Here is a 16,825-nt window from a genome sequence, read left to right on the forward strand (position 1 = left end):
TAAGCAGCCTCCAGCTTGTCTTCACGTGTGTCGAGGCAATTACCCTTGCATTTCAGTTTCATTTTGCTCTTTTCTCTTGGTGTTCTGAATATTTGTACTGCCTTGGTAGTACATAAAGTGACATTAGCCATTTAAAGCACTACCTTCCCTGTTTGTCTAAACGTTTTCTCTCACACAGCTCCTAACAATCACTTATTCACGAAACAAATGGCCCTGCTGTTTTTTCTCTTTGATAGCTGCACCCGGAAGGGAAGACATAATGACCCTTTTCTCTTATTTCTTCCATATGTTTTCCACCTGACTTGCTGCCTTATCTGTTCTTCTGCACGGTGCCTTAAACCACATTAATCTCTGTGACTAATAACAACTGATCTGCTATTTGCCAAGAATATATTAACCTAATTACACAAGAAACCTCCATTCCCTTTTTCTAGAATATTGTGTAGAACTCTTGGTAAGTGATTTAAAAAAAAACTTTTCTGCCATAACACAAAAAAGTGTGCCCCAGAGTTTACCTTCTGAATCAAAAAGAGCCAAATGTTAAAACTGTTGAGCTTATTTTTCTTTACTTTAGATACCACACAGTCTGCCACTGCCATGTTTACTAGAACCTGATGTCTTTTAAATAAAAAAAATGTCACTGACAGTCATCAAAATACCTGTTCTCCCACCTTTTTCTTTGTGGTACAGAAATAATTGGTTCATCCAGCACAGACAGGAAAAACATTTTAGTTTTGATTGTTTCTAATAGTACAGTAGGTTCCACGCAGTGTTTTATCACCTGAGCTATATTATCACTTTTAAGTGACTAGAAAACACATGGTTCAAATCTGTGTGTGCTATGTACTGTAACAGAATATCCACGTAGAGTGCTTGTGCTTGTTAGCCTTGGCCTATTCTTTATATGTTTTTTTTTCCTGAAATGATTTCATTTGACTTGCAATATGGACTTCCCCAATATGGAGAATATTAATGCCTAAAATATTAAGGAACTGCAAGGATTATTGCATGGGGGAGAGGACATGAGAGTGAACAAGCTTCTTCAAGTCTGATCATGATTTAACATACTGAAAAAATAAACACTAATGTTGTTTAACACTATAACTTATACAAAACCTTGAAAACAGAGGTGTCTACAGGATTTTAAGACAGGTTGGACTCATAGTGCTCTGAAGAAGCTCATTATTGGCTAATTTGGATCAGTTAAACATTTTCTCCCACCTCTTCAGCTGCTTGTGCTTGAAAGAGACCCAGGAAACATAAAGACAACCGAGCCCTCCTGAATCAGGATTGGGGATCTTAGAATAAGTGCTTGTCTGAGTGTTGTCTCTGTATAGCTTTTTTCTGCTTGCTTTGACAAATTCTAATGCATAGCTGATAGAATAGAGATGACTGTTTTTATTTGAAGGTCTGATAAAATGAAGACAAGGAGCAAAGATTTTTAGAAGGTGTTCATGCTCCACGTTGTTTTTCAATATTGCTATGAAGTTGAGCTGATCTATGTCAGGCTTTCTGCATTCAATGAATAAATGTGTCTGTCTTTTTAAAGAAAAGATAGTATGCTAATAATCCTCGCAGCGAATTTATTTTCTCTCTCTGTAGTAGACGTTTGTCCTGAAGGTGTTGACAAAAGGGAATTCGTTTACAAAACAAAAATGCAGTCTGTTTACAGAAATATATAAAAATAGGTCACTCCTGTGGGAGTTAGTTCAACAGAAAAACAACTACAACTGATCTGTATTCTTCCACTCTAATTTGTGATATTATATATCTTATAGAAGCATATTAAATTATTTCAAAACATTTATTATAAGGACAACATTTTAGAGTTATTATGGCGGGGTTCATTTTTTCAGTCTGAAAGCTGGATGCAGTATTTTGCTGCAGGCAACATCACCACCTTGTTCCGTCAACCCTGACATTTCTCATCTGATTGCAGGTTCTCAGATATAGCTGGCACATCCTTCCACCAGATGTCAAATGTTATCTGCCCGTATCATATTTCCAAACTATTTTCCCTATATACCCTTAAGTATTCACCCTGAGATGCTGATGCTGAGTAGTCTAGGATTTAATGCAGACATCATCTGTGTTAAATGTGTGGTAAAGGTGTAGCATTAGACATCATTTGGGTTTTGTAGCAATGAAAACAGTGTACAGGTTAAAAACATTCTGAATTTGACATTATGAAAGCAAGCATAGCAGTGAGACTATAAAAAGACCACCACACATACTCAGAAATGGACAAATCTGAAGTGTTTCATACACACTACCTCCAGTTCCGTATGAATACATCCAGTGAACATGATTGAAATAGTTTGCCCCAATTAGATGTACAGTAAAATATGATATGGGATTTGGATACTCAGGTTAAACTTGCATGTTTTCCCCATAGTCTTTTGGAAATCCACTAGGTACGCCTCTTTCCTTCCACAGTCCACAGACATCGGGTCTAGGTTAATTGTCATCTCTACGTTGTCACCTTACAGTACTGTATTGGTGTATATGTGAGTGCATAGGTTTGTACAGTATGTTTGACTTGCGAAGGACTGGCATCCTGTCCATGGTGTATCCTGCCTTACACTCTGCCAGTTTAGGCTCCTTCTCATCTCAATCTTCTGTTGGACTAAGCAGTTATTGAAAATTGGGGGGATGAAGGTTTTGTGGTCACTGTTTGGTTTAATCCTGTCTCTTCTATCTTTGCTTCCTCTTTGGCTCTATATAGACTTCATGATTTCATTTATACTAGTGTTTCCCATTGACACTATAGATTATAGATTATAGTAATTGCAAAAGATAGTTCCCTTTGCTCTTTCTCCACTTTTTAAGTCTCGTTCCACTTCCAATTTCAATACAACAAACCTGGATATTCTTCCTTTTATTACAATAAACCCAATTCCACTATGTATAACTTGCAAAGTACATATTTGCTCCACAGTCACTGGTGTCTGTGTCCAAGTGACCACTACTGCTGTGTCTGCAACTTCCCACTGATTTAACGTCTGTCTCCTCCACAAGCTAGTCCTCTTACCCCCTTTCCTTTCTAAAGTTATATTCATGCTTATTCACTTGAGGTTCACCATGCAGTAAACAAACACAGAAGCACAAAGTTTACCATCTTAATCATAACGTAGTTTAGACAGTCTTCAGTCCCATGAGCTGATCAGTGGACATTAACTATTATTCATACTGTGTATTCATATGAAGCCATTACATTTGCCAATGTAAGGAATGCAGTCATTACACTGGTGATCTACAGTGACCTTCCATCTACTTTAGACGACAATAGCCTTGGAATTGCAGTATATGGGGCCTCAGATGACTTTAAATTAGGAGCAAGTAATAGGTTTATTCCATGCTGAAACGAGAAGAAAGTAGCTCTTCTTCTCTTTTCAGCACGGAATTAACCTTTTCTTGTTCCTTTGCATCCTACGCATGCTGACGCAGCTACCCACCTGAACTACTTCAAAGTACATATTAGTGTCATAGGTAATTCTCGTACAATGACCAAAGAATATATTTTTTATTTCAAAGGTATGACACTCACGGTTTTAAATCTCTCCTGCCTTCAGGGTAGAAGGGAGGTATGCAAGTACTTAAATAGGTCGTTCAAATAAATTGTACTGTAGCATCCATAATTTCTCAATCCTGGGCTTCAACACGCTGTGTCTTCTTTTCATTTCAACTGCAGTCTTAATTAATTTGGTTGTTTAAGCCCTTTGATTGGAGCTATTATCTTGATTAAATCTTTTTTCTTCTTAGGGAAGCAAAAACAGTTGGCAGCTAAAAGTATTGCCACATACAGAGTTTTCAGATCTTGTATCTGATTGAACACTGATCTTGTCATTGCAGATAACTTTAACTTTAGTGTTGTTTTTACCAGAGCTGAAAGGAAACCGGGTGTCTTGTGAGATATTGTTTTGTATTGGAACAATAAATGGTCTGTATGTTTGGTTTTTCCAGAAAGTGAAGAGCTCACCCTGCAGCAGGCTCTACATCAGTCTGTGTTCATGCCCTCCACATCGCCCATCCCCAGCCTGCCCCTGTGCTGGGAACAGCACAGCAAGCTGCTGCCCAGTGTGGCAGGAATAACCGCCAGTAAAGTGGCTGGATGGACTGTTGAAGAGGTACTTTATTTCACGTTCCTACGTTCGTTTTGACAAGGTGGTCTTTTGCAGATATATTGTTATGAAAACAGTTAACGTTTACCATTATGTTCTTTATTTGAATGAAATACGTATTTTTTTCAAATGTATTTACAACATTTACGTCATTATCTGTATGTACATATAACTATCATATATTTAAATGCAATGTCTGAAATACCGTTTTTATGGAAACAGTTTGAGTTGAAAACCAACATGTAAGTTATATGTTTGTAATACCAACATGTCAGTAATTTATCATTAACCACACATTAAAACTGAATATTTTCATCATTTTATCACTTCTGGGTTATACTGTAGGATTCTGTCAGTGCAGGTGATTTTTATTCACATGAGATTTTCATTCACAAGAAACATATTTTGTACGTTGAATTATGAAACACATTTCAATGTTTGTTTTCTTGTGTTCACAGTTTTCATTTTCTGGCATACGGTGGTCATTCTGTGCCAAATCAGCAAAAATTCTGAAAAATCTGCACCTCAAGATTTTAAATTTGCTTGTATTTTGTGTAGTGGAAGACAGAGTGATGGCACAGTGGCACAGTGTTTAGCAGCACTGGGGCCCCGGGTTCAATTCCAGACCTGGGGTGCTGTCTGTGTGGAGTCTGTATGCTCTCTCATGTTCATGTTCACATGGGTTTCCTCCGGGTGCTCTGGATTCCTCCCACAGTGCAAAGGCCTTGGGTCACTTTTGAAACAAGGCAAATATTTATACCCAGTGTTAAAGATTTGATAGTGTGAGGAGTATGTGCAGGAATATAGCCATACTTGAAATGAGTGTGATTTTGTAGTCATTTTGTAGATAAAAAAATGATATTTAGAATGTCAGTCTATAGGCCTGCATTCTTCAGTATAGATAGCCAGGTAAATCTTCTGTGAAATTCATCCAAAATGTTTAGCACCACTTCAGTATTTCTGTATAGTTGGGGAAAATTGAAATAACAAGCCTTAAAGGATTCACAGCTCTTAATAAAAGGACAATACATGAGATGTTTGAGTAGCAAGAATCCGAAAATGAAATGTGAGAAATTCAGATCCACACTAGAAGTTTATGAACAGATTTGAATAAATTAGCCCTACTTATTTTATGGACAACTACACATATACTGTACAGTAAAGAACATTTTCAAACATAAATATTTAAAGATACCTGTACTTTGCAAACAGAAGGTGTGAGGGACTTCCTGTGTAGGTTTATGCATCTTCAGATGTGCGTACTATAATAGGAGACACTTAGTCCTCAGAACTGTGTGCTCACTGGTACTGTATTTCTTTGTTTTACGTGATTTTGTAGATGTATTATTTAAATCATATTTCTTACAATAATCTGTTTTAATTTACTAGGCAATGACAGACATACTGTAGGAAATGACATGTGACCACTTCAGTGTCAGTCATCACTGTGGATTCATTTTCTTCCTTGCGGAAAAAAATCATCCACAGTTTTTTTTTTTAACTTAAATAGTATTTGAATACTTATCTAAATGTTCAGATTCAAAAGGAGATGTATGCGGAGTACAGTAGTACGCACAGCCAGTTGTATATTGCACAGATCTTTATTATTGAGCTTAAACCTTTGACCTAGTTTTTTCATTATTTTCCCATCTTCTACTGTACAAAATATAAACAAAATCTAGTGGTGGAGAGCTCTGTTTGAATTAACATGGAATGACCCACTGGCAAATACTGCTGCATCAGTTAGCATGCATTTTCTAATCATGCAAACTGTATATGTAATTATTTTTAATTAGGTCACCGAATTCATCCAGGGACTACCTGGCTGTAAAGAGCAAGTGAAAACATTCAGAGAAGAGGTAAGTTCCTTATTTCTATATTGGAATGGAAAATCATTGGTTGAGCTGTTGATTATAAATATGCTAAGTGATTGTTGATAGTTAAGTGATAAGGCCAATAGTTTTTTTTTCTCTGATTGTTTTTGGATTTTTTGTAAGTAATATGCACAAAACAGGGCCTGTGAGGAATATCATGGAGAGGAATGTCTAAAATGAAAGTGTGGAGTTGAAAACATATGTTGCACTGTTGTTTAGTTGGAAAGTGTACAATATGGTTTCTCTGTGAAGTCTAAATGAAGGTCTAAGTGGAAATAGACATTGTTAGTGTATACTATACTGAGGATAGTTTTATTATTCGGTGGTCTCCCATCTGCCATCTTTACCTTTTCTGCAGAATTATTATAAATTATATTTTGAAAAGGAGAATCAGAAAACCAGAATATCAAAACTGACTCGTTCAGCAAGAGAGTGTAGCGGAGCTAGTGTGGTGACGTCATCGCCCTCACTGCGCGTAGCAGGGACCTCAGCTGCCTGGGCTGGGGGAGGTCTCCTTTAGCTCACGCGGTTGGCTCCCTGTTGCGTTACGCCAGAGACCCGGGTTTGAGCCCCAGGTGTGGGGACGGAACGGGCGGCGGGGGGCACGACACCGCACGGACCCGCGACGGTCACAAGAGCACAACAGTAATGCAGCTCTGTGTGGTGACTTACCTTTTAGTTTTCCTTACCACACTGAAAGTTATGCATCTGCCATGATGGATAGTACTGACTACTGTCTTCACTCTGACCTGAATCAGTGCCCACCTCCTATTTCTGACTTTTTGCCTCTTATGCTCGATGCAGCAGAATCTTCTAATTTCTTATTTTTCCTTGAGTTGCTCTCTGCCCTTGCAGAAAAATCCCTACACTGTTTCTTTATGAATGTACACTGTAATTAGTACAGTTTACCTTCTTAGAAAATATCCATATTCTCATAACAGAAAATATATAATTATCCGATTTAACACTGATACATTGTTACAAATGATAGAAAATCTGGACAGCACAGCAGAGAGTTGAATCTCAGGAAAGCATGGCTTCTTGTTTCTCTACACAATATAATTATTTGTCATTCCTTCATTCCTTTGTGAAGTGGCTAGTCACTGTGCTCTTGAAAAAAAAAGAAAATTAAATTAATTAAGGTGCTTGGCTGCCAAATGCAGTTGAATGCTAGCAGACAAGAGAATTGGCAGCTGATATAATGAAAGCCCAAATCCCCTTTTCTCCAAAGAGAGGTTTCCATGGAGTGGAAGTGATGAAGGAGATGGTGCTGTATTCTCCCAAGTTTTACTGCCAGAACATGTAATTACTGTATGTCAGTCTGAAAATGAGTATAGTATTTGTTACTTTAGCCATCAGAATTAATTGTCCATGAAATCTGGTGGATTTTGGTGAATACTTTCTTTAACCCTAATTAAATGTAGACCTCTGTGTCACTACTGGTTAATAATTTACAAATTAATGAAGAATTATCTAATTATTTAAATCGTAGTGTTATTCAGCGTGAAAGTGCACAGTTTAAGTTCTTCCTTCTCATTCAAAGAAGAACTTTGAAATATCTCGCCTAGTTGGAATCAGAGTCACGTTTCTTGTTACTGTCTGCGTAAACATGATCTCCAAAGACTTGCTCAATTCATTCTTGCTGAAGTGATTGCTATGCTCAAGGAGGAGCTGGAGCATACTGTATTTCTGGAGATCACTGGAGATGCTAGTGTTACCGGGAGAAAGCCTGTTACAGAAGGTCACACCATCCTTCTGATACCCAGACAGGGTAGAACACCCCCCCTCATTGATGTTAATGTGATTATCTACAGGAGAGACTGAGATTTTTGTGTCTTTTACAGCTTTAACCTTATTTTACAAATTAAAAATATCCAAACCTAATTCTAAAATGGTAATGGTAGTCACTTTATAAATGACAACAGTGAAGTTATTTCATTACATTACCAGTGGATAACAGTAATGCCATGAAAAAACGCTCAGTGGCTCAAGCGGTTATGTACAACACACAGATGAAAAAGACAGTCAATGAAGAATTCAAGTATTGTAACTGAAAGCCCTTACCTTCAGCGAACTAGAAGAGGAGCTTTAAATACCTGTTTCATTTCCTCAGTGCAAAAGTCCTCCACAAACAACATGATGCACAGTGAGCAACCGGCTAGTGAAATATCTTCCCCCGACGCTCTGTGAGATATACCATTCCAAAATGCACAGAGTGTGAGAAGGTGGCCTCATTTTTAATATCTGTTTCAGTGATAAACACTTTCTGCCTTAAAAAGTGTCTGTTACTGAAACAGATGTTAAAAATGCATCGGTTGATGTCAATATTGGAGGCTAATTGTTACAAAAACATAGAATTTGAGATTAAGTGATGTAAAGAAACCAGAAAATGAAGGACACTGTTCACTACTTTGGCAAAATAAGTGAATACTACAAACCTTGCCCGATCATTTGTGCAATTTTCCATGAGCTTCTACCGAGAACTTGAGAGGACAAGAATAGTGATTTCTTTGAAGGATAATCATCCACATATCACTAGGGGTCTCTTTCCTGAGGACAATGGTGCAGGAAAGAAGTGGGAAACATTGAGTAAAGAAGGAATGAAAATGTTGTTATGCAGCCCTTTCAAAATGATCAGTGAAAGAAGAACACTTAATAATCAAAAATGCTGGTTTGAATAACGTAACATAAAGCATTTGTGTTTTTATCCTTTAATATTGGAATGTGAGGTGTTCATTTAAAAAAACATCAAAGCCATGACACAATGCCTCTTATTCTGTAATCCAGTTTTCCTTTACTGAGGGTGTTCAAAAGGTAATTTTTTTGTATCATCATATCTTTTTATTTAATTTTTTGTTCTACTGACCAATGGATTTTACATTTGAGTAAAATTCTCATTGATTCACTGAATATTAGGGGTATTAAAATTAGTGCTAACAGAAATGGTCAGTCACAATGGATTGACATTAATCTAGTCATGGTTGAGTTCATGGTGCTTGGGTTTCAGTTCTGGTGTTTTAATAAAAGTTCATAGGAGGTAAAGCCATTGGCCATTTCCACTTACCTATGTAGAGAAGTCCTGTTTCTAGCCTACTCGCTTGCACAATGTGTTTTCAATCTCTCCTTCCACTCTCTACTTCTGACTTACAGATGGTGTTTAATTTACATGGCAGACATGCTCCTGATAAAGCCTCATACAACATACTGTACACTAAAAATAATTCCCAATAAAAACACCTGTAAACAGGTGATAAAGCATTTCTGGTTCACTCCCAATCAGAGGGATAGTCACATAAAAACAGTTACACTCATTAATTAATCTAATATATTCATACAATTGTGTGTTTCCGTTTCAGAATTCGATGTAAAAATTGAAGGAAAAAGTGGAGGGAGTTGAACTATATTTAGGGTTTTTAACAGTTTAGAAAGTGTAGATATTTTATTTAAGTTTATTTAATGTTAAAACTTGTCATCTATGTTTTAAAATGATTAAGTTAGGACATTTCATTTCTGAAGTCTAAGATTTTTTTCACTCTGTAGATTTACTTTAATGCTTAATTAATTTTATTTTCGATTTTATACAGTATAATCTGTGATAAGGTGGCTAAAAAAGAGCGCTGCAGCTCTCCTTAAAAGTCACCAGATGTCCTGCTTAAAAGTTAGCAAGAGGATTGTTCTCCAGGAATCCCCATGTGAGGAATTGGGGAGAAGGGATAACCCATGTGGGAATGATACTAAAACACAAGTGTCTGGATCTAGTGCACCAATATAAAAGTGTTCCTTTTCTATTGCATTACATTCATTCTGAATGAACATTTGCATTCAGACTCAGAAGGAGCAGTTGGTTAATTATTTAAGTTATTGAAGTCAGCTCCACAAATGAGATTCCTTCTTCTCTAAGAATTATACAGGACGACATCCAACGCCCTTTCAGGCTGGGAAGGCTTAATCCTCTAAATGGAAGCCAGCCTTGAAATCACCTTTGTGAATAAGATCTACTCCACAAGTCCAAAAGGATAATTTTACTAAACATTTAGGGACAGGTTTTACTCTCATAAGGGCAACCCTGTAACAAAGCATGTGTTACAGCCTTAAGTCAAAGATGTTGCATTGACTAATTTAGCAAGTGTGAAACCATGGGAGAACTGGAAGAACTCTGAGACTGAGATTGCCCATCTGCCTGTGTGTCACTCAAGAGATGCTCCTCATCTCCTAGCATAAACAAAATTCAGTTCGGTTTATTTGTCATATGCACAAGTGCAATTAAATGCTTATATTATCTCATACACTCCCATTGGTTTGCCTGGTGCTGACCATGACCAAGTGTGTTAAACTGAGAACTTATTTAACTTAAATTAAGCAATGGTATATATACTGTATACAGTACAAAGCACATTAAACCAAAAACATGTACTATTAGAACTATCTGTACATTATTTGATGAGAAATTAAACTTTTTTTAATCACAGATAGATTTACAGTATATCTTGTTTCTACAGGTATTTTGTGATATACGAACAGGAATTCATATACAGTATATGTGCATTTTTATCCAATCTTAAATGAATTGATTTTTTGTTTAGTGGTTTTCAAAGACAAGCAAAATAAAATGTTTTACTTGGAACTTATGCAAATTTTAATGACCATATTGAAATTAGCAGGTGACGTTTTTAATGATAAAAGCATTGGTGATTTAGAAAGATTGGTGTATTTATGTTGTAACCCAGTAAATTAACTTATCAGTAAAGCAAAGAACAAAGAATGGGAAGTTCTGAATAAATTGCATAAACTATTTAATTATAATAAACTATTATTCACTATTTAATAAAGAAATTATTTTGACTAAAATATAATTAGATTACATTAGATATTACCCAAAGGTGCGTAAATATTTCCCCTTCCTCTAGCCATTTAGATCAAATACAACAACCAAAACACAATCTTGATATCTCCTCTCAAAATTAATTATGCAATTTGTAATAACCCAGAGTAAATCTCTGAATATGTAAGCTGATTGTACATAATATGGTATAAATCATTGTTTTCCTAAATTAAGCTCTAATATGTTATATCTATCTAATGGTAAAATTTTATTTCCAGTTTTGGTCTAATGGTACAATTTTATTTCCACTTTTGGGAAAATCTCTAAACCTAATTAAAGATCCATTATTTGACATATTTAATGAAGGTTCAATAAGATGGTAAATTAGAGCTCCAATTAAAACAAGGCCTTATAACTCTAATTCCGAAACCCAATGCAGATGCACTCTCAATAGTTGGATGCCTGTATCTTCGTTAAATGTGGATTATAAAATATTCACTCTAGCATGTGCAGTGTTGTTTAAAGTTAGCTTTGGAGCAGATACGTTTTTATTACAATAAGAGTGTCTTCATCCTTTCTTTGCTTATTTGTTGCAAAACTGTTATCTCTGTGCATTTTAAACAATCCTAACTTAAGAGATATTTAAAGAAAGTTAAATTCCTGAACGATGGGATGATACTACTTTTGTAGAGGAATAAATGATCAACAGATCATAGAAGTGATATAAACAACCAATTTGGTATCCAAGTGATCAGCTTTAAAATTAAATATATTTAACCCTGAAATTATTTGCTTAGAACCTAAAAGCTATGTTTGAGCTTACGGTATGAATCAAGGTTTCTTTCTATTTGCTTTGAAACAGAATCTTGTTTGAATGTCACTCACAGCCTGCAGGCAAATCATGAATCCCCTGCTCTTCAGGATTATTTCAGCGCTGCATTGCAACTTTAATTAAGACCAAAAAAGACAACATTTTTAAAGGCCTGTAACCAATTTAAACGTATGTAAAACCTTAAAGAAAAAGAATCTGTCAGTTTTAAAAGGGGATAGTTCCTAACAATGGGACTGGAACAACAGCAGCTGTCATTTTTAACAGCTGGGATGCAACCTGCTGTGGGTATCTCATAATAACAGTAATTCATTAATTCATCTTTTCCTTGCATTCCACAGTGAGAAGGATTATTTTAAGTGTAAAGCAGTTTAAAAGTGGTGAAATGGATAAAATGGTTCTAATGAGGGTCATTGTGCCAGGTTTCTCTTAAAATCGTCAGTCTTCTTGGACAGTATTGTAAAAAAAATAACATCATAAATATGTTCCTTTTGTGGTGCTTTTCCTTGCAGTAGTAAGGACTTGGACTTGATTGTCATTTTATTTCCTACACATCGAGCCAGCATGTTGTTAAGTGCTCTCCTGTCTGTCCCTGATGGTTTTATCTCAGTTACTGTCCTTGTTATGTGAATAACCGCACAGATTGTGGTGTCATTTCTCTGTGGCATTTTAATAGTCACGCTTTATGAACAATGCATAACAGCTTGCCGAACATCTTGGTAGACATTCACAAAATACTATTGCTGTATGTTCCCAATAAGCCCTATTTCTGATTTTTACAGTGCATTTCTTTTTTACAGGCAGTGCAGTGTAGTAGGATGGAGTTTGAATAAATACCTTGCACAGCATACAACATGCTTGCTATAAAAAAATCCAATACAAAATTATGCCGAAATAAAGTTCAGAATGGGTCATTAGCATAATGCCTAACAGATAGGGTCAAAAGTCAACCTTCTTGGTGCATCATACTAAGCCAAGAAAGATACCTTGTGCTTGTAGAGTAAGAATTGGCACTTGTCCTGACCATTGCATGTCTGAAAATCCATTCACATGACAACGTGCCATGACAATGCCTGCCAACTCCTATATTTATACATTGAAAGGTTTTCTGATAAATATCCTTGGAAAGCATTCCAATCACATTTAGCTTTTTCTAATTCAGTCAAACCCTACTTAAGATGGAGTAAATAGTAATGGATTTGAACTTGTTTGCTTTATTTGCTTATCTAACCTGACTGTCAGAGCCCCCAAAAGAAGTTATTGGGACCCCATAATGCTGATGGAAAGTATGTTTCAAAGTAATGATGAAACAGAATAAGAAGGAAGATGTAGTAGATCAAATGATGAAAAGAGGATATACTGTAAATGATCCAGTGGAAGCCTTAGCAACATTTCCAAGCCAAAGTGTGAGAGTGGACAGTTTGTGTGCATTGCTCTCCAGAATAGGGGGCAAGGCTGACAAAGGGGTTGCTGAAACAGGGAGGAGTTAGTGTATCTGGATGTTGACTTCCACAGTATAGAAAGAATGTGAGAAATCCAAAAGGGGAAATGGAGACATTTTGTGAAGACAGGATGCTGCATTTCTTCCATAGACAGGTATCAAGGACACTGGGCAGGTGGGCTGAGGCCGTGGGTGGAGCAGAATGATAGGGGCCGACACAGTACCATGTAGGATGCCGGCAGAGAGGGGAACCCATAGGCTTTGTGGTCTGAGCTGCAGCCTGTACACCTGGAGGATTGGGGACCACAGTGTGGGTGCAATGCAATCAAGGGCCATGACCGAAAAGATTGGACACAATGTGGTCTGAATTTCAGACAGAGCAGAACGGGCTGCTGGGTGACAACAGAAAGAGGTGGATAAGGGAAGGGAAAGAGACAAAAATATAGGAGACATTTCTAGGGCCTAATGCACAGTGGATTGCTCTATACTGCATGAGATCTACTACATGTCATTGTAATCATATTGAAATGTTCTGATGAGTTTCACTCTGCTGATGTGACAGTTAGCAGTACTGTGGAAATTTAAATGTGATACTGATATAGTGCAACTTGTTGAAGAGATGTAAAATGAATAGAGAACAATAACTTGTGCTGTAGTCTTGTATTTTTTTATCCATTAAGAGGCAGAACTAAACGACTGTAGAAATTAAGGGCATGTGTTTTACTAAAATTAATACATTAAAAATAACACTACAAATCTGCTAAAGAAAAAGTCTTTATGTGCATTTCAGGGCAGCTCTTGAAAGGAAATGATTATATTGTACATCCCAGTCATTGTGGATATGTAGGAGCTATTTTTAGATTCTGCAGAAATTGTAACATGAATATGGTATAATTATCCATGTGCTGAAAGTTGAATGTCTCAGTACACACTGATCCAACTGGGCTTGTTTGTTTTATCTTAACTGCCTTCTCATCTTTCCCTCAGCAAATTGATGGTGAGGCCTTTCTACTGCTCACACAGGTGGACCTGGTGAAGATACTGAGCATTAAACTCGGACCTGCCTTGAAAATCTACAACTCTATTCTGATGTTCAAAACTGCAGAGAATTCCTACAATGAGCTTTAACTGCAGAAACCCTTTTTGCACTTGTGCATCTCCTGTGAGGGTTCCGATTGAGCTGAAGCACAAAGACTCTTCTCTGATGAAAATGAATTCCATGCAAACTGAATGCACATAAACTCAAGGGAATTGCACAGAAGCTTTTATGAAAGCCTCCAAGCTCTTCTGTCTGCCATATTTGTACACTAAGGATCATCATCTGACTTTGTCTTGCCTTTCAAATGTACAGTTTTTCGGATTCTGGAAGTGGAAGTGTTGATTCCACAAAATCACACATGAATGTTTTTTCAGCTGAAGGATGACTGTGTCCTTTGTTTATAGAAAATAAGAAAATGACAAGATTAGATTCTGGTCCTGATAAACCTGACCAGTGACCTCCTCTGACATACAGTATTTGGTGTACCTTTTACAGTAAATATCATACACCATTATCAAATTTTAGATGAAAATGCTGCCATGATTTTACTACAGATGTTTCAGCGTCATGATGTATATTTTTAGGCTACAGTTTTCTTGTTTCGTTAAATGGTTTTAAGACACACTGGCTTTTGAAAAGTACCCCCTGGTGGCACCCTTGAATGCTTAGAAGAGATTTTCACAAAGTCTGAATGTATTTTCTAATCATAAAGGCAGAAAATGTTTTAATGAAATTCATGGAAATGGTCTGATGCATTTTAATGATCATCACCTCTTTTGTCGCATTTTAGATATGATTTTCTCTGAGCTTTTTGAGTTTTCGAATGGCTAGTTGAAAATTTCACAAAACATGGAAAAATATTAAAATGCATAAAACAAAATGTCATTGGGTGGATTGGGCAGTTTTCACAATTAGAAATATTGTGATGAAACATTATATGTGCACTATTGGCTTTTGATACTATATGAATTGGTAGTATAGATAGGAACACCTGACATTTTGACATTGCTCTGTCAATGTACAGTATAATACAGATGGAGCCCATGTATAATAAGTATGACAGTCCTCTTCAGAGGTATTGATAGACTGTATTCAATTGTAAGAAAAGCAATTTATTAGTAAGGTCTGCAGTGAACAAAAGCAGTGTATTCAGAATCTTATCTTTTGTACTCTTTTACCGTTATTTATTTATTTAATGATACCACTGTTGTGCTAATCAGAAATGGGGATGAGCTGCATAGAAAATGTTAATAGAAACATGGAAGAGCCTTTTGTCATTATTTTGAAGGAAACACTCTCAACATGTCATTTATGGACAATAAAATAAAATAAAAAAATATATATATAGTGTTTTATTTTTTTTATCCATTATGTACTTAAATATAGGATTCAGCTCCCCCACGACCCTGAATTGGAAGAAAGGTTATAAAATGGATGGATTTTAATGACTTAATTGTGTTTTGTCGCCCATTGACTCTTACAGTATTCTTAAAATTTGAAATGTGCCGTTGTTTACTTGGTGTTTTTTAAACGTTTCCCAATTCTTTGTATATTTAAGTTTGATTATTTGTTTCTTTAATGGATATATAAGTATTTACATTATATAAGACTTGGTGGATTATTAATTGGTTGATACAGTAAAACACTCAGTTAATTATCATATTTGTTGACATTCTGATTTATTTTAGAATACAAACTTAAAGTGTAAATTTCAGATGTGTTAATACAGAAAACCTATTCATTTAAGTATAGCCTCTGGGGTTATTATCATATAATCTGCCTTTTGACATATTAACGTTTATTTTTTAGTATTCATTTTAATGTATTGCATTATCTGTTCAAACATTAGTGTGAGGTTTTAAGTGTAATGAGAAACTTTAAAATATAACCCCCTTGTTTAAGTTTAAAATTAAGATATAATGTTATACTTATTCTACAGTACACATTTAGGCTCATTGGAACAGTTAACTACTACAGATAGCTACCAAATGAGCTACTGTAGATTGTAAACTTTCTTATGTATTATAACCAGAATGTAAATACTCTGGCATAGACAGTGCACAAGGACAATGGTCTTCTTCCTCCATTTTAGCTGTATAGCAACTACTGTATCAGTGGTATTATTGGGCCATCGTTAATATTGACTTGCTTGTCTGGTCAACATTTCTCAAGAGTGCTCTTCATAGTAAAATACAGCAATACAGCTGTTCAGTTCGTCTATGATGATAATCCCAGTCTTATGGGTCCTTGCCCGATGGCTGCTAACATTATTAAGGTGACGCATTCAGTGATTCATCAAAAGCTTTAGGTAAAGCTATAACCTTCAGAGGAGCTCAATCCTGAACGTTACTGAGAAAGGTAATCCAGAGTGCTTCTTCAAGCTCAGATAAATAAGGACACAAATGGTATTACTTAACATCCGTTCAGGAGGAAGTCAAATTTTAATGTCACACTTCTGCGCCCTTGTGTATGTATATTCCTTTCACTCCCTTTATGCCCTCCCTCAGTTAGCGTCCTTTTGGTGTGGTATCCGCCCTCGGCTCATCAGAAATCTGATATTTCTTCTTCTTTTGGAGGTTTCACTTGGAATACATCCTCATCCATTTCCATCTAGCAGATTTCAGCAAGTGTTAGCTCTATTTTTACTTTCGTGGCAAGCTACTCTTCCAGGTCACCACAGTTCCGGGCCCTGCCTAGCC

General features: G+C 36.3%; 1 protein-coding gene across 6 annotated transcripts in view; it reads left to right on the forward strand.

Annotated features, from left to right (window-relative positions):
- l3mbtl3 (L3MBTL histone methyl-lysine binding protein 3) overlaps positions 1 to 15,390 on the forward strand; it is a 62,390-nt gene extending 47,000 nt beyond the window's left edge. For 5 of the 6 annotated variants that reach the window (XM_088626896.1, XM_088626893.1, XM_088626898.1 and 2 more), the window contains 3 exons: positions 3,964 to 4,127; positions 5,918 to 5,980; positions 14,075 to 15,390. In XM_088626896.1, coding sequence (XP_088483022.1) covers positions 3,964 to 4,127; positions 5,918 to 5,980; positions 14,075 to 14,215 — 368 coding nt within the window. In that variant the 3' untranslated portion in view covers positions 14,216 to 15,390. Of the gene's footprint in view, positions 1 to 3,963; positions 4,128 to 5,917; positions 5,981 to 14,074 lie in introns of those variants that run through there. The other variant, XM_088626899.1, reaches the window with a different exon arrangement.
- Positions 15,391 to 16,825: the final 1,435 nt, after the last annotated feature.

Source organism: Lepisosteus platostomus, chromosome 3 (genome assembly GCF_059453375.1).
Source record: "Lepisosteus platostomus isolate fLepPlt1 chromosome 3, fLepPlt1.hap1, whole genome shotgun sequence".
NCBI classification, from domain to species: Eukaryota; Metazoa; Chordata; class Actinopteri; order Semionotiformes; family Lepisosteidae; genus Lepisosteus; species Lepisosteus platostomus.